We start from the raw sequence: 25,514 nt of genomic DNA, 5'->3' as shown, positions 1-25,514 counted from the left end.
TGATTATTTCTGGATGAATCAGAGCTTTTTCTGCGTCAATCTTCCAGGTTAGTTATGAAGAGTCCATAACAGTCCATATGTGGTTGAGATAAAGGGATGGTTTAGGCTTTTAGGTTTAGGGCTGAGAGACAGAGACAGAGACATATGCAGAAAACCTTAGGAGTGCAATCCATGCAACAAACAAAGACAAGATCCCACAACAGAAAGTGGGAAAAAGGGCTGCCTAAGTATGATCCCCAATCAGAGACAACGATTGACAGCTGCCTCTGATTGGGAACCATACTCGGCCAAAAACAAAGAAATAGACAATATAGAATGCCCACCCAAATCACACCCTGACCTAACCAAATAGAGAAATAAAACAGCTCTCTAAGGTCAGGGCGTGACAGAAACTGTATATTTTTGGGGTTAAGTTCTGATGTTATTGAGTTGGCAGCACAGTATGTCACAGCTTGCCAAACATATTATTTTGTATTTTCTCCCTGTATTATAAGTAATAGACAATATAAGTGCACCAGTCATTCTATTTATTTGTTATATATTTATTTTTCATTAGTTCTATATATACTATTCTTATTGTTGTCACTGTTGTTTTCATATTTTGTATACAGTGCATTCGGGAAAAGTATTCAGACCCCTTGACTTTTTAAAACATTTTGTTATGTTACAGCCTTATTCTAAAATGTATTACATTTAAAAAAAAATATTCATCAATCTACACACAATACCCCATAATGACAAAGTGAAAAACAGGTTTTCAGATTTAAAAGAAAACATTTATTAAAAAAAAAAACGGAAATAAGGAAGCATTCAAACCCTTTGCTATGAGACTCGAAATTGAGCTCAGGTGCATTCTGTTTCCATTGATCATCCTTGAGATGTTTCTACAACTTGATTGGAGTCCACCAGTTGTAAATTCAATTCATTGGACATGATTTGGAAAGGCATGCACCTGACTATATTAGGTCCCACAGTTAACAGTGCATGTCAGAGCAAAAACCAAGACATGAGGTGGAAGGAATTGCCTATAGAGCTCCAAGACAGGATTGTGTCGAGGCACAGATCAGGGAAAGGGCACAAAAACAAATCTGCAGCATTGAAGGTCCCCAAGAACACAGTGACCTCCATCATTCTTAAATGGAAGAAGTTTGGAACCAGCAAGACTCTTCCTAGAGCTGGCATCCCGGCCAAACTGAGCAATCGGGGGAGAAGGGCCTTGGTCAGGGAGGTGATCAAAAACCCGATGGTCACTCTGACAGAGCTCCAGAATTCCTCTGTGGAGATGGGAGAACCTTTAAGAAGGAAACCCTCTCTGCAGCACTAAACCAATCATGCATTTATGGTAGAGTGGCCAGATGGAAGCCACTCCTCATTAAAATTCACATGACAGCCCGCTTGGAGTTTGCCAACAGGAACCTAAAGGACTCTCAGACTATGAGAAACAAGATTCTCTGGTCTGATGAAATCGAGATTGAACTATTTGGCTTGAATGCTAAGCGTCATGTCTGGAGAAAACCTGGCACCATCCCTACGTTAAAGCATGGTGGTGGCAGCATCATGCTGTGGGGATGTTTTTCAGCGACAGGAACTGTGAGACCAGTCAGGATCGAGGGAAAGATGAACGGAGCAAAGTACCGAGAGATCCTTGATGAAAACCTGCTCCAGAGAGCTCAGGAACTCAGACTGGGACGAAGGTTCACCTTCCAACAGGACAACGACCCTAAGCACACAGCCAAGACAACGCAGAAGGGGCTTCGAGACAAGTCTCTGAATGTCCTTGAGGGGCCCCCCGAGCCCAGACTTGAACCCAATTGAACTTCTCTTGAGAGACCTGAAAATAGCTGTGCAGCGATGCTCCCCATCCAACCTGACAGAGCTTGAGAGGATCTGCAGAGAAGAATGGGAGAAAATCCCCAAATAAAGGTGTACCAAGCTTGTGGTGTCATACCCAAGAAGGTGCTTCAACAAGGGTCAGTAAAGCGTCTGAATACTTATGTAAATGTGATATTTCATTTTTAAATAAATGTGCAAACATTTCTAAAAACCTATTTTTGCTTTGTCATTATGGGGTATTGTGTGTAGATTGATGAGGGGAAAAAACAATTTAATAAATTTTAGAATAAGGCTGTAAAGTAACAAAAAGTGGAAAAAGTCAAGGGGTCTGAATACTTTCTGAATGCACTGCAAGTATCACTTCGCTTTGATAACTTTGACCTTGTCCTTCATGCCAATTAAGCACATTGAATATTAATATGAGTGCAAGGCAGAGAGAGGGAAGCAGAGAGAGAAAGAGAGAGACAGGGAGAGAAAGAGGCATCGAGAGAGACAGAGAGAGGCAGAGAGAGAGAGAGGCAGAGAAAGAGCGTCCATACCTCAGTAGGAGTTATGCCGGACCACTTGTCAGCCGAGGCCTGGACCCTCATGATTGCGTTCTGAATTAGGTCAAACCCAGATCCAGTCACCACGATGGTTCTCCCACCGCTGAAACAACATCACCATCACAAAGGGACAAAAGGTACAGTTTTAACCCACTGCTCACATTCACATTTCATCTACAGAAGAGATATCACATTTACGCTACCAACTGGTATCTGGAGAGGAAGCCAGGTGTGTTGGAGATTGAATGCCATTAAACTATACTCTAGGGTACACTTTATTGTGTTTAGACAGGTGGCATCATTCTAACCCGGCGCTTCTCAGTGCAGACGGAGTTGACGTGCTATCTGATGTGAGACAATGTGGAAGCCTCGAGAATAGCCTCGTCTCGAGGACTGGGACTCACCACACAAAGCTTCCCTTGGGGTGGTGGTCCAGGATAGTGGGGTTCTCCCAGAACTGGAAGGCTGTGGGGACGGCTGTGGTGGTTCTCTTCCCATACTTTACTGTCACTGTGAGCAGGTCAGAGGGGACCTTATCCGCCCGGTACTCTCCCATCCTGCAGGTGATGGCTGCACCAAACGTCTCCCTGCAGACAAGGACACAGTCAGCCAGCGACACAGACCGCTCAGCACTAGGGGTCACGGTGCACAGGAGACTAACATGCCAGAACCATGACAGCTAAGTCAATACAGGGCTTTCATGCCCACATTTGAATGCAACCCCCAACCCTAACCTGCTTGATAGTTCTGCAATCACTTTAGCATACAACACTTTTTCTTTTGCTTGTTGTCGTGCCAAAGAATTGGCTGAAAGCCAACACATACAGATCTAAAGACCAGACAACCGCAACCCTTCTTGACACTGGTTCCCTTCCCAGGATGCAACAGTACTTACACAGTGCACACCACCCCCCCAACGGTGACGGCAATGTCCTCCCTGGTGGCTGTGTCCAGGTTGAAACCAGAGATGGTGATGACCGTCCCCCCGGCCTTGGAGCCGTTGGCGGGGTGAACCGAGCGGGCGATGGGGTCCTGGAGGATCAGGTAGTAAAAAACACTCATCATATTCCTGTCTCATCTCTTCCCCCACAAGGCTTTCAAAATGCACACACCCCCACACACTTCGCATTTCCTTCAATTTGCTGAGTAAACAGTTAGGGGGGGCGGTCCCCTGTGGGGAAGCATTAGCCGTGCAAGATATAAAAAAGGCAGTGAAATTGCTCCAATGTACCCTGTTAAGGCACCAGAGGAAATTGAGTCGCCGTATAGCACCTTGTTAAACTATAATACACACAAATCAATTTCATCTTATCGTACTGGGCATTATCTGCCAGTGTGGCATTACCAGAGTAGTTCATTCAACAGAACATTCATGAATTTTATTTGGATATTACACTTAAACGACATGCCCTTCATGCGGGCCGATAAGAAGCTCTGTAATACAGCGTCTGTATAGCTGTGAAATTGAATGGTGATAGCATAACCAAATCATGTAAAAGCATTTTCCACTTCACGAGTCCGCCCTCTCATCCTGAAGTGAAGGAGTGTTATTGAAGTGAAGGAGTGCGGTAGGTTTGTTACCCGGTATGTGAAGAGAGCAGATGACGTTCCTCTCTTCCCCCCCTCTACCTCCACCTCCACCTGGCCCCAGTTTGTACTCAGGGGTTCCAAGGGCCCGATCTCACACACCACGCTGTAAAACAGAGAGATAGGGAGGAAGACTTAGATAATATTTTTAGGCATTCTAGATTACATTTCAGATTGAAATCTACTGTTGAGAGAACCACTTCCATCAACGTCTATTGTGACAAGGGGACAGCGGTGACTGGGTTGCCAGTGTATGTTACCTGGTGGAGACGGCGTATTTGTTCTCCTGATGTATACAGGGGACCCCCACCACACTGATGGCCTTGATGTCCTCCTTGTGGATGCCCAGGTTGGAGCCCTTGATGGTGACAGAGATGCCCCCCCTCACGGGCCCGTAGCGAGGGATGATCTGGGAGGGGGATTGGGGAACAGATTTAAGATGACAGGCTTTTAGATTTGCACTACCGTACAGCTTTTAGATGACAGTGTATAGAGTGGCTTACAGAGTAGCACCAGGAAATAAGCCACAAACACATGCAGAATGTGACCCCACAGTCTGGGAAAAGACTGCGTTCAGGACTGCAGCTAGTCCAGTCTTTAGAAAATGAGCATTGATCAGAGGTACCCCTTTAAATAGCAAATAACCAGTCTGTTAACTGATCCAGTTGTCAGTAGCAGTCAATGAAGTGATCATTAACATGCCTAGTCAGTCAGTGATAATCAAAAGTCGATATTATTGCAGGTTCAAAGATGAGTTATTAGTATATAGTTAGGAGATAACTACTGTACTGTGGGTGCTACTCACGTCAGTGATGTGTGGGTCAGGGCACTCTGTACCCTGGTCATTAGTACACAGCTTCTCATAGACGCACGACTTCCTTTTGACACACCACACACACCTGTACTTAGGGTCAGCGTTCTTACACAGGCTGCAGTCCTCACGGCCCAGCGAGCAGCTATATAGGGTCACTGTGAAGGAAGGTAAGAGGGACGCCTTGGAATGTCAAGACTATTCTGTCATTTCATTTACGTGACACTGGTCATCGATAGTACAAGGTCTGATATGTTGTTTGACCAATTCACTTAGACGATAGCAAAAAGTATTGCGTTAAATGTGTCAATGTAAATGTGTCAAATAAGACTTCCCCAGTTGTCATTTATGTCCACATGGTCTTTTGGGACATTGTCAACAGAGTTGCATAAAGATGCACCCTTTACCATTCAGCGTGCTGTCTATTTTCTTGCCCGTCTGTTTGTCCTTCACGTAGAACAGAACGTTGGTCTCCTGTGACTTATCCAAGGAAAACTACAAACGGAGAAAATAATGAATTATTAATACAGTTTGTGAAAGAAGTGATTAATGACTTCACATTTCCAAAACGTGCCAGATAAAAGTTCTCATTTTACATTTAAGTAATTTAGCAGATGCTCTTATCCAGAGAGACTTACAGGAGCAATTAGGGTTAAGTACCTTGCTCAAGAGCATAGCGCATATAAGTACCTTGCTCAAGAGCATAGAGCATATAAGTACCTTGCTCAAGAGCATAGAGCATATAAGTACCTTGCTCAAGAGCATAGAGCATATAAGTACATTGCTCAAGAGCATAGAGTATATAAGTATCTTTCTCAAGAGCATAGAGCATATAAGTACCTTGCTCAAGAGCATATCGACAAATTAGTCACCCTGCTCCAGGACTCGAACCAGCGACCTTTCAGTTACTGGCCCAACATTCTTAACCACTAGGCTACCTGCCGTCCCATACACACTTTGGCAGCCACTCCAAAATAGCTGAATAAATCAATGAATGAAAATAATGTTGCTGGAGGCTGGTCCGCACCTCTCTGTAGTGCTTCTAAGATGTTTTCCAATCACACAAAATCCACAGTTTGAGGATGTTAAAATAACATTGGGATTGTTTTCCATGAGGGGGTGCTATAATATCAAACTGACACAAACCAGTTAACGTAAACAAACAATACAATATCATGACCCAGCAACACATGATCAACCCTTTACACCTTTTAGAAGTGGTGAAAGCTACAATTGACAAGTGTGGTGCAATAAGAAGCACTGGGCATACGTTAAAACCGCTGAAGCTGTAGAAGGGGCCATCTTCAGACCTGACGTCCTCCTCCATGTTACTCATCAGCTCTGTGCCGATGGTGAACACCCGGTCCTAGGGAGGAAGCAGAGGAGCAGAGAGTTAACGAACTTCATACATGAGCAGTTATCAAGGCCTCATCTCAACCATACTATAGTCTGATTCATAATTAACTAGCGCCTAGTGTTTTTGAATTGTTTGATAACAGCTATAAAGCTATATAACAGCTATATAAGACACAATCTTTTTTTCCAGTACCTGGTAAACATCCAGGTTGATGCCCTCGAAGCCGATGGTGGTTTTGAACCCCACAGGAATGAGCACAGGATCAGGGTTCTCGAACTGGGGACATCTTGCCCCCTGAACACAGATGGAAATACTACATTTTCAGCATTTGTATTTATGCCTTTAGTTATTTGACGGACAAACTGTCATCCAGACTGATTATTTATCAGTTGGCATGCATCTGCTGACTTACAAACTGATATTCCATACAAAAACACTCATGACTTTGACTCTTAGCATACATGCAATGCACATTAGGCCTGTTTAGTGGAGCACCTAGCTACCTGTCTGTGTTTGATGATTTGAGGGCCCAACACAGTGTCGTCCTTGTCCCGGCAGGTGTGGTCCTGGGTGTTCCACTGGCAGCCCCAGGGGCTGGCCACACACGACAAACATCTGATACACACACGCACACGCACACGCACACGCACACACACACACAACACACACACACCAGGGAGGCAATCTCTTTTTAAAACATGTAAATCCATGATAGTATTCCTGTAACAGTAGAACCTATATTGTTGATGGTAAATATATATCTGTAACCTGATGAACAAAGCCCATTTATCACACGCTTCCTCCAGATGAAAAAACAGCCCTCGAAGCAGCAAAAGAGAAAACACATATACGTATGAGATCGACTTTCATTTTTTGATTAATGAAAAGGAAACTGAAGCAATTTCCTCTGGTTGGTAATAAAAAAGGGGGGAAATGCAAGAGGTGCATTCAATCCCAGTATCATTCATGCATCACACAGAATGTACACACAGAAACCTTTCTCTCATTTGTGCACATGCAGCTATTCATTTCCATCAAGGTTGTCGGCACTAAACCCCAGTGAGTCTGGTCAAGAGTACAGAGAGTGGGATAGGACTGTGCTTCAATGAGAGAGTACAGTGCAGTAGGAGAGTACAGTCCAGAGAGTATAGTAGGAGAGTACAGACAAGAGAGTACAGTAGGAGAGTACAGTAGGATAGTACAGTTCAGATAGTACAGTAGGGAAGTACAGTCCAGATAGTATGGTCGAGAGAGTACAGAAGGATAGTACAGAAGGAGAGTACAGTTCAGAGGGTACAGTTCAGAGAGTACAGTCCAGAGTGTACAGAAGGAGAGTACAGTTCAGAGAGTACAGTTCAGAGAGTACAGTTCAGAGAGTACAGTTCAGAGAGTACAGTCCAGAGAGTATAGTAGGAGTGTACAGTTCAGAGAGTACAGTCCAGAGAGTACAGCCCAGAGAGTACAGTAGGAGAGTACAGGCCAGAGAGTACAGTAGGAGTACAGTCCAGAGAGTACAGTGGGAGAGTACAGTCCAGAGAGTATAGTAGGAGTGTACAGTTCAGAGAGTACAGTCCAGAGAGTACAGTCCAGAGAGAACAGTAGGAGAGTACAGTCCAGAGAGTACAGTAGGAGAGTACAGTGGGAGAGTACAGTCCCGAGAGTACAGTAGGAGAGTACAGTAGGAGAGTACAGCTCAGAGAGTACAGTCCAGAGAGTATAGTATGAGAGTACAGGTCAGAGAGTACAGTTTGAGAGTACAAGTCAGAGAGTACAGTAGGAGAGTACAGTCCAGAGTACAGTAGGAGAGTACAGTAGGAGAGTACAGCCAAGAGAGTACAGTAGAAGAATACAGTCCAGAGAGTACAGTCCAGAGAGTACAGTGGGAGAGTATAGTCCAGAGAGAACAGTAGGAGAGTACAGTCCAGAGAGTATGGTAGGAGAGTACAGTCCAGAGAGTACAGTAGGAGAGTACAGTCCAGAGAGAACAGTAGGAGAGTACAGTCCAGAGAGTACAGTCCAGAGAGTACGGTAGGAGAGTACAGTCCAGAGAGTACAGTACAGAGAGAACAGTAGGAGAGCACAGTCCAGAGAGTACAGTAGGAGAGTACAGTCTGGAGAATACAGTCCAGAGAGCACAGTCCAGAGAGTACAGTGGAAGAGTATAGTCCAGAGAGTACAGTAGGAGAGTACAGTGGAAGAGTATAGTCCAGAGAGTACAGTAGGAGAGTACAGTCGGAGAGTACAGTCCAGAGAGAACAGTAGGAGAGTACAGTCCAGAGAGTACGGTAGGAGAGTACAGTCCAGAGAGTACAGTCCAGAGAGTACAGTAGGAGAGTACAGTCCAGAGAGTACAGTAGGAGAGTACAGTCCAGAGAGTACAGTAGGAGAGTACAGTCCAGAGAGTACAGTTCAGAGAGTACAGTCCAGAGAATACAGTCCAGAGAGTACAGTAGGAGGGTACAGTAGGAGAGTACAGTAGGGGAGTAAAGTCCAGAGAGTACACTAGCAGAGTACAGTCCGGAGAGAACAGTAGGAGAGTACATTAGGAGAGTACAGTCTCGAGATTACAGTCCAGAGAGTACAGTAGGAGTACAGTCTGGAGAGTACAGTCCAGAGAGTACAGTAGGAGAGTACAGTCCAGAATGTAAAGTCCAGAGAGTACAGTAGGAGAGTCCAGCCCAGAGAGGATAGTATGAGAGTACAGTCCAGAGAGTACAGTAGGAGAGTACATCCCAGAGAGTACAGTAGGAGTGTACAGCCCAGAGAGTACAGTAGGAGAGTACAGCCAAGAGAGTACAGTCCAGAGAGCACAGTCCAGAGAGTACAGTACGAGAGTATAGTCCAGAGAGTACAGTAGGAGAGTACAATCCAGAGAGAACAGTAGGAGAGTACAGTCCAGAGAGTACGGTAGGAGAGTACAGTCTGGAGAGTACAGTCCAGAGAGAACAATAGGAGAGTACAGTCCAGAGAGTACAGTAGCAGAGAGCACAGTGGGAGAGTATAGTCCAGAGAGTACAGTAGAGAGTACAGTCCGGAGAGTACAATCCAGAGAGAACAGTAGGAGAGTACAGTAGAAGAATACAGTCCAGAAAGTACAGTCCAGAGAGCACAGTAGGAGAGTACAGTCCAGAGAGCACAGTCCAGAGAGTACAGTAGGAGAGGACAGTTCAGAGAGAACAGTAGGAGAGTACAGTCCAGAGAGTACAGTAGGAGAGTACAGTCCAGAGAGTACAGTAGGAGAGTACAGTCCAGAGAGTAGAGTGGGAGAGCACAGTCCAGAGAGTACAGTCCAGAGAGTACAGTAGGAGAGTACAGTCCAGAGAGTACAGTAGGAGAGTACAGTCCAGAGAGTACAGTCCAGAGAGTACAGTAGGAGAGTACAGTCCAGAGAGTACAATAGGAAAGTGCAGTAGGAAGGTACAGTCCAGAGAGTACAGTAGCAGAGTACGGTAGGAGAGTACAGTCCAGAGAGTACAGCCCAGAGAGTACAGTAGGAGAGTACAGTCCAGAGAGTACGGTAGGAGAGTACAGTCCAGAGTGTACAGTCCAGAGAGTACAGTAGGAGAGTACAGTCTGGAGAATACAGTCCAGAGAGCACAGTCCAGAGAGTACAGTGGAAGAGTATAGTCCAGAGAGTACAGTAGGAGAGTACAGTCGGAGAGTACAGTCCAGAGAGAACAGTAGGAGAGTACAGTCCAGAGAGTACAGTCCAGAGAGTACAGTCCAGAGAGTACAGTAGGAGAGTACAGTCCAGAGAGTACAGTAGGAGAGTACAGTCCAGAGAGTACAGTAGGAGAGTACAGTCCAGAGAGTACAGTTCAGAGAGTACAGTCCAGAGAGTACAGTAGGAGGGTACAGTAGGAGAGTACAGTAGGAGAGTAAAGTCCAGAGAGTACACTAGCAGAGTACAGTCCGGAGAGAACAGTAGGAGAGTACAGTCCAGAGAGTACAGTAGGAGTACAGTCTGGAGAGTACAGTCCAGAGAGTACAGTAGGAGAGTACAGTCCATAGAGTACAGTAGGAGAGTACAGTCCAGAATGTAAAGTCCAGAGAGTACAGTAGGAGAGTACAGCCCAGAGAGGATAGTATGAGAGTACAGGTCAGAGAGTACAGTATGAGAGTACAGTCCAGAGAGTACAGTAGGAGAGTACATCCCAGAGAGTACAGTAGGAGTGTACAGCCCAGAGAGTACAGTAGGAGAGTACAGCCAAGAGAGTACAGTCCAGAGAGCACAGTCCAGAATGTAAAGTCCAGAGAGTACAGTACGGGAGTATAGTCCAGAGAGTACAGTAGGAGAGTACAATCCAGAGAGAACAGTAGGAGAGTACAGTCCAGAGAGTACGGTAGGAGAGTACAGTCTGGAGAGTACAGTCCAGAGAGAACAATAGGAGAGTACAGTCCAGAGAGTACAGTGGGAGAGTATAGTCCAGAGAGTACAGTAGAGAGTACAGTCCGGAGAGTACAATCCAGAGAGAACAGTAGGAGAGTACAGTAGGAGAATACAGTCCAGAGAGTACAGTCCAGAGAGCACAGTCCAGAGAGTACAGTGGGAGAGTATAGTCCAGAGAGTGCAGTAGGAGAGTACAGTCCGGAGAGTACAGTCCAGAGAGAACAGTAGGAGAGTACAGTCCAGAGAGTACGGTAGGAGAGTACAGTCCAGAGAGTACAGTCCAGAGAGAACAGTAGGAGAGTACAGTCGAGAGAGTACAGTAGGAGAGTACAGTCGAGAGTACAGTCCAGAGAGAACAGTAGGAGAGTACAGTGGGAGAGTACAGTCCATAGAGTACAGTAGGAGAGTACAGTGGGAGAGTATAGTCCAGAGAGAACAGTAGGAGAGTACAGTCGAGAGAGTACAGTAGGAGAGTGCAGTCGAGTACAGTCCAGAGAGAACAGTAGGAGAGTACAGTCCAGAGAGTACAGTAGGTGAGTACAGTGGGAGAGTACAGTTCAGAGAGTACAGTTGGAGAGTACAGTGGGAGAGTACAGTCAAGAGAGTACAGTCCAGAGAGAACAGTAGGAGAGTACAGTCCAGAGAGTACAGTAGGAGAGTACAGTCGAGAGTACAGTAGGAGAGTACAGTAGGAGAGTACAGTCCAGAGAGTACGGTAGGAGAGTACAGTCCAGAGAGTACGGTAGGAGAGCACAGTCCAGAGAGTATAGTAGGAGAGTACAGTGGGAGAGTACAATCCAGAGAGTAAAGTAGGAGAGTACAGTCCGTAGTGTACAGTCCAGAGAGTACAGTCCAGAGAGTACAGTAGGAGAGTACAGTGGGAGAGTACAATCCAGAGAGTAAAGTAGGAGAGTACAGTCCGGAGTGTACAGTCCAGAGAGTACAGTCCAGAGAGTACAGTCCAGAGAGTACAGTCCAGAAAGTACAGTCCAGAGAGTACAGTCCAGGGAGTACAGTAGGAGGATACAGTAGGAGAGTACAGTAGGAGAGTACAGTCCAGAGAGCACAGTCCAGAGAGTACAGTAGGAGAGGACAGTTCAGAGAGAACAGTAGGAGAGTACAGTCCAGAGAGTACAGTAGGAGAGTACAGTCCAGAGAGTACAGTAGGAGAGTACAGTCCAGAGAGTACAGTCCAGAGAGTACAGTAGGAGAGTACAGTCCAGAGAGTACAATAGGAAAGTGCAGTAGGAAGGTACAGTCCAGAGAGTACAGTAGCAGAGTACAGTAGGAGAGTACAGTAGGAAAGTACAGTCCAGAGAGTACAGTCCAGAGTACAGTAGGAGGGCTAGTTAAAACTCACGGTGTGCTCTCTGCTTTCCTCACGGTGGCTGAACAGTTGTAGAAATTGAACTCCCTGGTGGCCAGCTCCACTGACTCGTTCACAAAGATCTTAATGGGCACCGCCACGAAATCTACAGGCACAGAGAGGAACAGGGTGTATGAGTGTCATTGTGATTGGTGACGATACAGGTTGTAGTGAATGTAACATATACAAAAAACAAAGTCAATGAAACAAAGCAACAGAGTAGGGCCAGGAGTTTTTTCTTGACCACATGTCCTGACCAGGAACAGCTCTGGGCTTTAAGAAGCTACAGCCTATAATTAGGGCTCAGAGTTTCTCTTGTTCAGGTCATGTAGTCAGGAACATCTCCTTGCCCTACTGCAGTGCCAGTGGAGACTGAGGGTGATGACCTACCCTGGTGTTCAGGTGTGGATGGTAAGGAGACAGGGTTGGGCAGGGCACAAGTGACCTGGCCAGAGGACATGGTGGCGTTACTCATATAGGAGGGGAACACACAGCACAGACGGTCTGCCTGCCCGAAGGAGGGGAGGGAGGGCATGTTGATTTCCACCTAAGAGGGAGAGAGAGAGAGAGAGAGAGAGAGAGAGAGAGAGAGAGAGAGAGAGAGAGAGAGAGAGAGAGAGAGAGAGAGAGCGGCATCGAGAGAGGGAGGAGAGAAAAGAGAGAGAAAGAGAGAGAAATAGAGAGAGAGAATGAGAGAGTCATGAAGCAAGACAAATAGAAAAAGAGAGAGATAATGAATGAGAGCGAGACAAAGAGATAGGGGGAGGAGAGCAGAGTCAGAGGTGCTTTGAGCGCTAGCACATTCCGCAGTTTTAATAAGCCAGTTTTCAGTTTTCTGAGCAGGATCAATATAGTGCATATTGTCTCAGAGCAGAGGGTCACTGATTCTTATTATTTCTTATCAAGGAGGGAGATTACTGCCGTTGCCAGAACCCGTACAGGACACTACCTGCTGGGTCTTTTTGCAGCTGAGGTTGGGTGGGTTGAAGGACACGATCTTCACACACTGCTGCTTGGGGCTCCACAACCAGCCGTTCTTCTCCTCCGCTCGCCGGCAATCAGACCTCCTGGTACACCTGGAGAACACCAACACCCATCAGCCACTGCTCTCTGTCCATTTTGTCCGCTTGTTACACATTCATTCCTGTCTCATAGTGACCTCTTAATAACAGTAATTTCCTGTCATTAAAATACCTCACATTTGAGTTTTATCGGTTAACATACTGATAACAGTATTGTAGAAATAACAGTCAATAGCACAGCGCAGCTCTCCTTATATGGCTCTAACAAAAATACTCTGCTCTCTCAGTGCCACAGAAATGAAGAAGTAAAGCAGAAACACTATGAAGGGCCCAGGTTGTTGAAACAGAGCAGATCAATCAAATCAGATCAAATGTTATTGGTCGTGTACACATATTTAGCAGATGTTATCGCAGGTGCAGCGAAATGCTTAAGTTTCTAGCTCCAACAGTGCAGTATACCTAACAATACAAAACAGTACTCACAAATCCCCATAAATTTAAAGAAAGAAATTAAGAAATATCAGAACTGGTCTGGAATATAAATATACAGTATATATATACATGTATATAAGGGTGTGTGTAGACAATCTGGACAGGATATGAAAGATGTGTACAGCAGTAGTTATATAGGATGAACCTTGACTAGAATACAGTATATACATATGAAGTGAGTAAAACAGTATGTAAACATTATTAAAGTGACCCGTGTTCAATGACTCTATTGTCATCACGTTGCCCTGTTGGTGAGGTTTATGACCCCCATGAATACCTTTCCCCCTTTTCTCTCTCCACTTGTCGTGGCGGAATCAGAATTATTTAAGTAACATTTATAAATAATATGTTTTATTATTATTATTGCATGCTAATGTGAGATATGTCATTAGAATGTCTATTTTTGGATAATACTGTTGGCCGGTTGCAGTTATCTGTTCTCTGTCAGGGTTCAGTTACTTGGGCCGCAGAGAGGGGAGAGGTCAAGCTTGTCTTCAAATGTAAACATATCTTTTAAACCATGTGAAGGGGTGATTGAGGGGGAACCAATTATCTCTTGGCTCCACAATGTCTGTGTGCCAGTCACTGTGTCTCTGTGAGCTTGTCCAGAATGGGAGTGTCTAAAATGACAATTGATATATATCCTAATGTCTTGGTACTATGTTGTACCAAGAACGAGAAGTAGAACCTCGTTTTAGGAGAGCAAACTGAACGATAATTTATAGCTAATGCTGTCTGGCTATGGAATACTCCTCTCTCAAGTAAAGTCTTCCTTTGTAATGTTCCTAAGATCTGTTATTCGTCATGTGAGTTGAGATGTGTGTCTTGGCTATAAATGATACTAAGAATTGTTTTGTAAGCACTCTCAGAGAATTCATTTATAGACACTGAATTGATTTGAGAGTCACAGGGTTATGATGGAGCTCATATAATTAAAGATGGACTTTATGATAACTCTGACTTGTGTGTGGTTTGCTCTCATGATTTGGTAAATACAGGAAATTTCCACTACATACTCTACAAAATGGTCTCTTGGAAAGCCCTTTGTTAACATAGAGAGAGTATGGTAACATTAAAAGGTTGGGAACGGAACAATATGTCCAGTTGAAAGTATCCATTGGTACTTAAAACCTCTTAAGAATAAGCGAGACGTTAACGTCTCATCTAGCCTCTAGCCCAGGGAAATGCGTAGCGCCAAATCATATAGTACTCGTTAAAACTCAAACTTTCATTAAATCACACATGCAGGGTACTCAATTAAAGCTACACTCGTTGTGAATCGAGCCAACATGTCAGATTTTAAAAATGCTTTTCGGCGAAAGCATGAGAAGCTATTATCTGATAGCATGCACCCCCCCGAAATACCTGAAGGGGACGTAAACAAAAGAATTAGCGTAGCCGGCGCTACACAAAACACAGAAATAAAATATAAAACATTCATTACCTTTGACGAGCTTCTTTGTTGGCACTCCAATATGTCCCATAAACATCACAATTGGGTCTTTTTTTAAATTAAATCCGTCCATGTATACCCAAAATGTCCATTTATGAAGCCCGTCTGATCCAGGAAAAAACAGCTTTCCAAAACGCAACGTCATTTTTTAGAATTAAAAAAGTTGCCTATAAACTTTGCCAAAACACTTCAAACTACTTTTGTAATCCAACTTTAGGTATTTGTAAACGTTAATAATCGATCAAATTGATCACGGGGCGATCTGTATTCAATAGCAGCAAGTCTTGAAATCATGGTCCATATTCTCTCTTTCATAACTTCCCCCGGTGTACTCGATGACAGGAAGTGCCTATTTCTCATTTCACCAAGGATTAACTTCAACCCAATTGCCAAGACTGGCGACATCGTGTGGAAGCTGTAGGAACTGTAAACTGGGCGCTATCTATTTTCCCTTGCCATAGACAATACAGAGACTGGCGGAGGGATACCTTTTTTTATTTTTGGTGAACAGTTTTTTCTTGGGGTTTTGCCTGCTACACACGTTCTGTTATAGTCACAGACATGATTTAACCCGTTTTAGAGTGTTTTCTATCCACACATACTAATCATATGCTTATACTATATTCCTGGCATGAGTAGCAGGACGTTGAAATTTTGCGTGATTTTTAACAAAATGTTGAAATAATTCACCCGATCTTTAAGAGGTTTTAAAGAATATTATGTCAGATCAGTTGTCGTCTGAGACATTATTACTCATGATAGGATGACATAAATTGTATGTTGGAAAGTCATCACATTCTAGTCAGATTCACATGGAATTGTTGTGCAATTTAAATGTTTAAATATGAAACTATTTGTGAAAAGATTAAATTTGAGTAATTTTAGCTTCTAAATGAGAGAACTGTTTTCATAAGTGAACTATGCTCACTCAGTGGCCCTGCCCAAGTGAACAGACATTGGTTGAGAACTATGAAGCACACCGTCTCTCCCACACTACAAAAGCCCATTGACGAAAGTGTTCCCGATGACGTGAGGACTGATGTCCATACGTTTAAAAGGGCTAATATCAACTACAACCTAACGAAATTAACCTATGTTCCCGACGACGGGAGGACTAGTGTCCATACATTTAAAAGGGCTAATTTCAACGTGGAGGTGACGATCGCCACGCTGGAAGGAAGAATTTCAACTACGCCAGCCAGAATATAGCATGAGCTGAGTACGGCAACTTGGTATGAACTTTGAACTCTTATTCACTAAAGAAGTGATACATCCTAGATTTTTATTTTACCTTTATTTTACTAGGCAAGTCAGTTAAGAACAAATTCTTATTTTCAATGACGGCCTAGGAATGCTCTTTCATTGAAACCCAACCCCCTTTCTTTGTGTAACCAGTCGTCATATCAGTTTCGTCCACTAGGGACGTTTTCTTTTATGACATAATTAATAATCAATGTATGATCCATCCTGTGTATATGTAATTCTGTGTGATTATTTAGGTATTTAGTAAAATTATATAAAAAAAAAAATTATACTGCTGATTCAGCTTGTTAACCAGGGTTCGTGAAGATAACCAAGAATTTTACGACGTTCAGATGAGGCTGAATAAGGTGACGATTAATAATTGACTGCTATTGATATAAAAGACCACCAGATCTTTAAGAGTCTATTCGGAAGACAACAGCGTTATAAACATTCTTCCGTGGTGCCCCGACATCTAGTTAATTACATTTACATGATTAGTTTAATCAGGTAATATTAATTACAGAGAATTGATTTGTTAAAATAGCATGTCATATATCATTTAATCCATAGCAAAGACATGACTCTATGTAAATAGGGCAGCATTCTCTAAGGTGCAGGGTAGAATACCGGGTGGTAGCCGACAGGAACCGTGACTAAGGTTCCGGGAAGGGTACTGGGTGGAGGCCACTAGTGGTGACTGTTTAACAGTCTGATGGCCTGGAAATAGAAGGTGTTTATCAGTCTCTCGGTTTCAGCTTTGAAGCACCTGTACTGTCTCCACCTTCTAGATGGTAGCAGGGTGAACCGGCCATGGCTCGGGTGGCTGAGGTCTTTGATGATCTTAACTTCTTCGATATAGGGGGCGCTCTTTTAATTTCTGGATAAAAACGTTCCCATTTTAAACAAGATATTTTGTCACGAAAAGATGCTCGATTATGCATATAATTGACAGCTTTGGCAAGAAAACACTCTGACGTTTCCAAAACTGCAAAGATATTATCTGTGAGTGCCACAGAACTGATGCTACAGGCGAAACCAAGATGAAATTTCAAACAGGAAATGTCCCAGATTTTGAAGGCTCTGTGTTCCAATGTCTCCTTATATGGCTGTGATTGTGCCAGGAATGAGCCTACACTTTCTGTCGTTTCCCCAAGGTGTCTGCAGCATTGTGACGTATTTGTAGGCATATCATTGGAAGATTGATCATAAGAGACTACATTTACCAGGTGCCCGCTTGGTGTCCTCCGTCGAAATTATTGCGTAATCTCCAGCTGCGTGCATTTTTCCATTTGGTTCAGAGGAGAAACCAAACTGCCACAAATGATTTATCATCGAATAGATATATGAAAAACACCTTGAGGATTGATTCTAAACAACGTTTGCCATGTTTCTGTCGATATTATGGAGTTAATTTTGAAAAAAGTTTGGCGTTGTAATGACTGAATTTTCGGGGTTTTTTCTTAGCCAAACGTGATGAACAAAACAGAGCGATTTCTCCTTCACAAATAATATTTTTGGAAAAACTGAACATTTGCTATCTAACTGAGAGTCTCCTCATTGAAAACATCCGAAGTTCTTCAAAGGTAAATGATTTTATTTGAATGCTTTTCTTGTTTTTGTGAAAATGTTGCCTGCTGAATGCTAGGCTTAATGCTATGCTAGCTATCAATACTCTTACACAAATGCTTGTGTAGCTATGGTTGAAAAGCATATTTAGAAAATCTGAGATGACAGTGTTGTTAACAAAAGGCTAAGCTTGTGAGCCAATATATTTATTTCATTTGCGATTTTCATGAATAGTTAACGTTGCGTTATGGTAATGAGCTTGAGGCTATGATTACGCTCCCGGACACGGGATTGCTCGACGCAAGAAGTTAACGTCCTTCCTGTGACACCAGGTGCTGTAGAGGCCCTGGAGGGCAGGCAGTGTGCCCTCAGTAATGCGTTGGGCTGACCGCACCACCCTCTGGAGAGCCCTGCATTTGCGGACGGTGCAATTTCCGTACCAGGCGGTGATACAGACCGACAGGATGCTCTTAATACACATCTACACTCTGCTGATGGAGGCAGGCCCTATCTAGCTCTGTTTAGAGGGACATGGCTCTGAGATATAAGCTTATCTGGTTCCCTCCATAAAATGATTGGGAGTTTGTATAAAGTATTTTCTTACCTGCCCTCCAGAACACACCAGCCACAGTAGGGGTCCCATGGCGACACACAGGACTGGCAGTCTGTTTTCAGATGGCACGTCTGCACTGGCACCTTGGTGATCTACAGTAGTAACACAGTCCATACAAACAGTCCACACAAACAGCATTACAGTGGGACCTTAGAGATACAAACATGTCAGGACTGGAGGTTTATCGGAACACTGAAATGTCTGTAGCGTTGAAATTCACTTAAAAATCTTGATGATCTATAGTAGCATGCAGTCAACACCACAAACAGTATCAACATTACTTCCTCTAGCTGTAGTTAACACACAGGGTCTTTCCCTTTCTCTCTCCATAGCAATAACAACAATGACTGACAAACAGAAGTACTGTCTGGAGGTCTGTACAGAACGCTAATGGAGGACTGTACCTTTTTCTCAGTGGTGATATACAGGTGGCTGTGGCTAGTGTCAAAGAATAGTTTTTTGTTGACGCGTTTCCCTGTGGTGTCCCCTGGCACTTGACTGTACACCTCTGGGTTGGCAGTCAGATGAACCTGCCAGGCAGAACCAGACAAACAACTCAACACAGAACACTAAACACACGCTAGGCTCCTTCTCAACACATGCTAGGCTCCTTCTCAACACATGCTAGGCTCCTTCTCAACATATGCTAGGCTCCATCTCAACACATGCTAGGCTCCTTCTCAACACACGCTAGGCTCCTTCTCAACAAATGCTAGGCTCCTTCTCAACACATGCTAGGCTCCTTCTCAACACACGCTAGGCTCCTTCTCAACATATGCTAGGCTCCTTCTCAACATATGCTAGGCTCCTTCTCAACACACGCTAGGCTCCTGCAATGGAGCACAACACAGATAACAAAATAATCTGTCTACCAACAACTTTATCATTGTACCCTGCCCCTAGCCCCTTACCTTGTACACTTCCCCTAGCCCCTTACCTTGTACACTGCCCCTAGCCCCTTACCTTGTACACTTCCCCTTACCGTCTACTCTTCCCCTAGCCCCTTAACTTGTACACTTCCCCTAGCCCCTTACCATCGACTCTTCCCCTAGCCCCTTACCTTGTACACTTTCCCTAGACATGACCTTGCACACCTCCAAAAACCACCCACTCCCACACATCACATTCCACCCTCTCCTTGCCTTGTACACCTCTCCCAGGCTGTTCCCCAGGAAGGCGATAGTGTGGTCATTCTCCACAGCGATGGCCACAGCGGTCAGCAGGCCCCTCCTGATGATGACCGCCTTCGCCTGCTGGGCAAACTCTGGCTTACTGGCCAGTGGAGAGGGAAGGAAGTCCGCCCCACACTTATAGTTGTTCAGAGTGTCTTTCTGCAGAGGGAGAGAGATTTAAGAGATAAGACAACTACTATATCCCTTAAATCAATCTATCTTTTCAAGGAGAGGAGAGATATAGCCAGCAGGATCCCTTCAGACAAAAATAAATAAAAAACTGGAAACAAAGGGCCTGAAAACCAAAGGTGTCATATATTTGCATTATTGATTAAAATGGAAATTCTTTTAAAATAACTGACTCTGTTTCTTCTGTCTCTGTCCTTTGAAGTGGATGATAAAGGCTAAGCTACTTACGTCGATATGGGAGGTGCAGAACTCGTCTGTCTTGTAGGAGTAGGGGATGTCCACAGCTGGGATGCCTGCGATCTTGCCCGAGTCGCTGTAGCAGGCACTGATTATGTCCACCAGCCTCTCATTGATGGTGTTTAGAGGGTACATGCACAGGGCCGAATCGGCGCCGTCATCATCCGGGCTGGCCACCATGAACAGCACCTTGTGCCAGGCGAGGACCTTACCATACTGACCCGACTCTGTCATCCCCCGGGCCAGCTCTTTACCTGGGGATGCCACATAGGCTGCCTGCACCTTGTTGTACCTGTTCCCGGGGCCACAGTTGAGCTGCAGCTCTGTGTAAGAGTAGTAGTGAGGGTCGTCCTCACACAGTCGAGACACAAAGGTGAAGTTCTTGTTATCGGTGCTTCCCATGGTCCTGGAGAACAGGAAGTAGACAAAGCCCTCCTCCTTGAAGGCGTGGCGGAAGTCATGCAGGTACTTGGGCACGAAGGGTGTTGCCTGCACGGTGGACGCCTCGATGATGCTCTCGAATACCACCCAGTCGCGGTAGTCCTGGAGGATGCGCGTGCTGATGAGTTTGGAGCTGTCCAGGCTGCCGTAGCCCTTTCCCACCAGAAACACATTAAAGGTGTTGCCGTCTTTATTAATGTATGTAGACATGACGGCCACCACGGCTACACCGTCCTCTATGCTAGCCACATAAGTCCTCTCCCCCTTAGAGTCACTGTAGTACAGTTGCTGCTCCACGTTGCTCAGGTTGAGGAGGGAACAGATTCCCCGGTAGCGGGACCCACAGACGATCAGTGAGTCGTTGGATGGGTGCACCAGCAGCAGCTTGTTGACATTAGGGCTGGGCTTGGTGTCCTGGCAGTACGGAGTGGAGACAGGCGGGGTGCAGGTGCGGGCATCCTCCTTGGGGCCAGTCACGGTGCGGGCCTCTTCACGCAGCGCCTCATCCAGCTGGTAGATGGTGTTGACGGCACCCAGGTAGACGCGCCCGCTGCGGGGGTCCTGAACCACGTTGTTGATGGGCGTTATGGAGGAGAAGTCCAGGAGCGCCTCCTTCTGCAGCTGGTTCCCGGCTGCAGACAGGCATAACAGGAGGAGACAGAGGAGAAGAAGAGCGGCCTGGACCCAGCTTGTCATCTCTTGAGAAGAGAGGAGAGACAGAGGAGAGGATTAGGGGTGATGCACACTATATTGCTTGAAATGTTGTGATGGTGTCACCTAAGACATCACATGGGAGCAGCACAACAGTGAGTGGACATTCCCCTTTTCTCTATGTAGAGGTGTTTCATCGTGACACAAAAACACTACAGTGAATACTACAGTAAAGTCTGCAAAAACACAGTGAATCGCTGAGAGTTTTTTTTTTTACATAATGTTTTCGCCAAAGTTTCCTGTTATCAAAAAGAGCTTCTGGACATCAGTACAGCGATCACTAACCTTGATTTGGATGAAGAAAACTACTTCAATGACTCAGACATACTGCTCACCCGGGACCAGGCTCTAATCCCGACACTCGGTAGAGGGAAAGACGGCGAGGCACCCTGATGAAACTACGATATACAGGACGACGTGGGGGTACCCTGATGAAACTACAATATACAGCACGACGTGGGGGCAGCCTGATGAAACTACGATATACAGGACGACGTGGGGGCAGCCTGATGAAACTACGATATACAGGACGACGTGGGGGCAGCCTGATGAAACTACGATATACAGGACGACGTGGAAGTATATAGAATGGTGTCGTCTGCGTAGAGGTGGATCAGGGAATCGCCCGCAGCAAGAGCAACATCATTGATATATACAGAGAAAAGAGTCGGCCCGAGAATTGAACCCTGTGGCACCCCCATAGAGACTGCCAGAGGACCGGACACCATGCCCTCTGATTTGACACACTGAACTCTGTCTGCAAAGTAGTTGGTGAACCAGGTACGGCAGTCATCAGAAAAACCGAGGCTACTGAGTCTGCCGATAAGAATATGGTGATTGACAGAGTCGAAAGCCTTGGCAAGGTCGATGAAGACGGCTGCACAGTACTGTCTTTTATCGATGGCGGTTATGATATCGTTTAGTACCTTGAGCGTGGCTGAGGTGCACCCGTGACTGGCTCGGAAACCAGATTGCACAGCGGAGAAGGTACAGTGGGATTCGAGATGGTCAGTGACCTGTTTGTTGACTTGGCTTTCGAAGACCTTAGATAGGCAGGGCAGGATGGATATAGGTCTGTAACAGTTTGGGTCCAGGGTGTCTCCCCCTTTGAAGAGGGGGATGACTGCGGCAGCTTTCCAATCCTTGGGGATCTCAGACGATATGAAAGAGAGGTTGAACAGGCTGGTAATAGGGGTTGCGACAATGGCGGCGGATAGTTTCAGAAATAGAGGGTCCAGATTGTCAAGCCCAGCTGATTTGTACGGGTCCAGGTTTTGCAGCTCTTTCAGAACATCTGCTATCTGGATTTGGGTAAAGGAGAACCTGGAGAGGCTTGGGCGAGTAGCTGCGGGGGGGGGGGGGGGGTGGAGCTGTTGGCCGAGGTTGGAGTAGCCAGGCGGGAGGCATGGCCAGCCGTTGAGAAATGCTTGTTGAAGTTTTCGATAATCAAGGATTTATCGGTGGTGACCGTGTTTACCTAGCCTCAGTGCAGTGGGCAGCTGGGAGGAGGTGCTCTTGTTCTCCATGGACTTCACAGTGTCCCAGAACGTTTTGGAGTTGGAGCTACAGGATGCAAATTTCTGTCGGAAGAAGCTGGCCTTAGCTTTCCTGACTGACTGCGTGTATTGGTTCCTGACTTCCCTGAACAGTTGCATATCGCGGGGACTATTCGATGCTTTTGCAGTCCGCCACAGGATGTTTTTGTGCTAGTCGAGGGCAGTCAGGTCTGGAGTGAACCAAGGGCTATATCTGTTCTTAGTTCTGCATTTTGTGATGAGCTGCAGACCATACTATTTACCAAGATAGTTTTCATCTATATTTTTCGAAGCTGTTTATTTACCACCACAAACCGATGCTGGCACTAAGACTACACTCAACGACATATATAGGGACATTAACCTACAACAAAATGCTCAGCCAGAGCCGTCGTTTCTCATGGTCCGGAGATTTTAATGCAGGAAAATGTAAAACTGTTTTACCTTATTTCTACCAGCATGTCACCTGTGCAAAAAATAAACTCTAGATTACCTTTAATACACACAAATAAACACATACAAAGCTCTCTCTCACCCTCCCATTTGGCAAATCTGACATTAACTCTTTCCTCCGGATTCCTGCCTACAAGCAAAAAGTCAAACAGGAGGTACCAATGACATGCTCAATTCGGATGTGGTCCAATGAAGCGGATGCTAAGATTCAGAACTGTCTTGCTGGCACAGACTGGAATATGTCCCACAATTCATCTGATGGTATTGAGGAGTTTACCACATCAGTCACCGGCTTCATTAAAAAGTACATTGACGACTTCGTCGTCCCCACAGTGACCGTGCGTACATATCCCAACCAGAAGCCATGGATTACAGGCAACATCCGCACTGAGCTAAAAGCTAGAGCTGCCACTTTGTAGAGGTGGGACACTAACCCAGATGCCAAATGCCTTCTATGCTCGCTTCGAGGCAAGCAACACTGAACCATGCGTGAGAGCACAAACTGTGATCACTCTCTCCGTAGCCAATATGAGAAAGACCTTTAAACAGGTTAACATTCACACGGACGCAGGGCCAGACGGATTACCAGGAAGTGTACTCAGAGCATGCTCTGACCAGCTGGCTAGTGTCTTCCCTGACATTTTCAACCTCTCCCTGACCCAGTCTGTAATACCTTCATGTATAAAGCAGAGAACCATAGTCCCTGTGCCCAAAGACGCCAAGGTATATAAGTCGCCCCGAAGCACTTATATCTGTAGCCACAAAATGCTTTGAAAGGCTGGTCATGGCTAACGTCAACACCATCATCCCGGACACCCTGGACCCACTTCAATTCACATACCACCTAAACAGATCTACAGATGACACAATCTCTATTGCAATCCACACTGGCCTATTCCACTTGGACAAAAATAACACCTACGTGAGAATGCTGTTCATTGACTACAGCTCAACGTTCAACGCCACTATGTGACAAATAACATTTGATTTTATAGTATTTTTACCATGGTATACTATAGAATTGCTTTCATGTGGGTAACCAAGTTTAACAAAGATGCTTTATTGTTAGATTTGATTGAATTTATGGATACACTTTACAGAGGAACTCCCACGGCTGAATAGAATAAGGCCAATAACTACATCTCAAAGCCGTACTTTGAAACTGAACAATGGCAGTCTGTCGACAGATCTTGGCAAACATTCATCATGTTCTTTCTCTTCTCCTTTTAGCAAGAGGAAATACAATATGTTCAGTAAGCCGGTTGCTTTGTTTAGTGGGGGAATAAGATCACACAGCGTCCTTTGATACACAAAAACAGCCACACACTTGCAAACAGCAGGAGGCAAACGGCATCCTCCTCCCTCGCTGCTGATTGCCCATGCTATGGTTACAGTTTTTTTTTTACAATTGCGAACAAGCGTTTACCTATACTTAAGATACTTTTTCTAAACTCTTAACGTAGCTATATCAACACACAATTAGCCAAATAGAAAAACTCTTCATTTCAATAATGCAAATAAACTATCAAAACACGACAAACCCGACTCAATATCTAATCATTCTGTCAAAACACTAGCACATGTTTTCTATCCAAGAGTAACGTATAGTCAATCATAGCACAACGACTTTCAAAATACTAACAGATGATGGCATTACGAAAACTGTATTACTTTTCATGTTTCAGTTCTACCTGCAGACAAAATGAAATCCATTGTTTTTGTTGTTTCCTTTTACTGTAAACCACTCTACATTTTTTGTTTGAGTGTCAAATGTGTGCATTTTTGGCAACATACTTTCTAAAAGTCAATGAGTCATCTGTACAATGTACAGTAGAAACAATACTAAGTGACGGAACTGCTGCAGTCAAAGCTTTATTAGCAACATGAAATTACTGCCATTGATCAACAACACCTCCAACATACATGACCTTTGGTTCAACAACACCTCCAACATACATGACCTTTGGTTCAACAACACATCCAACATACATGGCCTTTGGTTCAACAACACCTCCAACATGCATGGCCTTTGGATCAACAACACATCCAACATACATGGCCTTTGGTTCAACAACACATCCAACATACATGACCTTTGGTTCAACAACACATCCAACATACATGGCCTTTGGTTCAACAACACATCCAACATACATGACCTTTGGTTCAACAACACATCCAACATACATGGCCTTTGGTTCAACAACACACCCAACATACATGGCCATTGATCAACAACACATCCAACATACATGACCTTTGGTTCAACAACACATCCAACATACATGACCTTTGGTTCAACAACACATCCAACATACATGACCTTTGGTTCAACAACACATCCAACATACATGACCTTTGGTTCAACAACACATCCAACATACATGGCCTTTGGTTCAACAACACATCCAACATACATGGCCTTTGGTTCAACAACACATCCAACATACATGGCCTTTGGTTCAACAACACACCCAACATACATGACCTTTGGTT

At 44.8% G+C, this 25,514-nt stretch overlaps 1 protein-coding gene across 1 annotated transcript in view; it reads right to left on the bottom strand.

The window, feature by feature from the left end:
- Positions 1-25,514, bottom strand: part of LOC109898750 (plexin-B2-like) — a 251,784-nt gene that overhangs the window by 18,178 nt on the left and 208,092 nt on the right. The window contains exons 3-19 of the mRNA XM_031833225.1: positions 19,870-21,017; positions 19,423-19,611; positions 18,685-18,810; positions 18,272-18,372; positions 12,839-12,965; positions 12,280-12,436; positions 11,884-11,995; positions 6,637-6,748; positions 6,326-6,427; positions 6,047-6,142; positions 5,184-5,271; positions 4,771-4,934; positions 4,226-4,374; positions 3,960-4,071; positions 3,274-3,410; positions 2,783-2,965; positions 2,373-2,481 (exon numbers count right to left, since the gene is read on the bottom strand). Coding sequence (XP_031689085.1) covers positions 2,373-2,481; positions 2,783-2,965; positions 3,274-3,410; positions 3,960-4,071; positions 4,226-4,374; positions 4,771-4,934; positions 5,184-5,271; positions 6,047-6,142; positions 6,326-6,427; positions 6,637-6,748; positions 11,884-11,995; positions 12,280-12,436; positions 12,839-12,965; positions 18,272-18,372; positions 18,685-18,810; positions 19,423-19,611; positions 19,870-21,015 — 3,210 coding nt within the window. The 5' untranslated portion in view covers positions 21,016-21,017. The remainder of the gene's footprint in view (positions 1-2,372; positions 2,482-2,782; positions 2,966-3,273; positions 3,411-3,959; positions 4,072-4,225; positions 4,375-4,770; positions 4,935-5,183; positions 5,272-6,046; positions 6,143-6,325; positions 6,428-6,636; positions 6,749-11,883; positions 11,996-12,279; positions 12,437-12,838; positions 12,966-18,271; positions 18,373-18,684; positions 18,811-19,422; positions 19,612-19,869; positions 21,018-25,514) is intronic.

Source organism: Oncorhynchus kisutch, linkage group LG10, assembly GCF_002021735.2.
Source record: "Oncorhynchus kisutch isolate 150728-3 linkage group LG10, Okis_V2, whole genome shotgun sequence".
Taxonomy (NCBI): Eukaryota; Metazoa; Chordata; class Actinopteri; order Salmoniformes; family Salmonidae; genus Oncorhynchus; species Oncorhynchus kisutch.
Note: the sequence above shows the minus strand (reverse complement) of the source record. Positions and strands in the feature narration are given on the sequence as shown.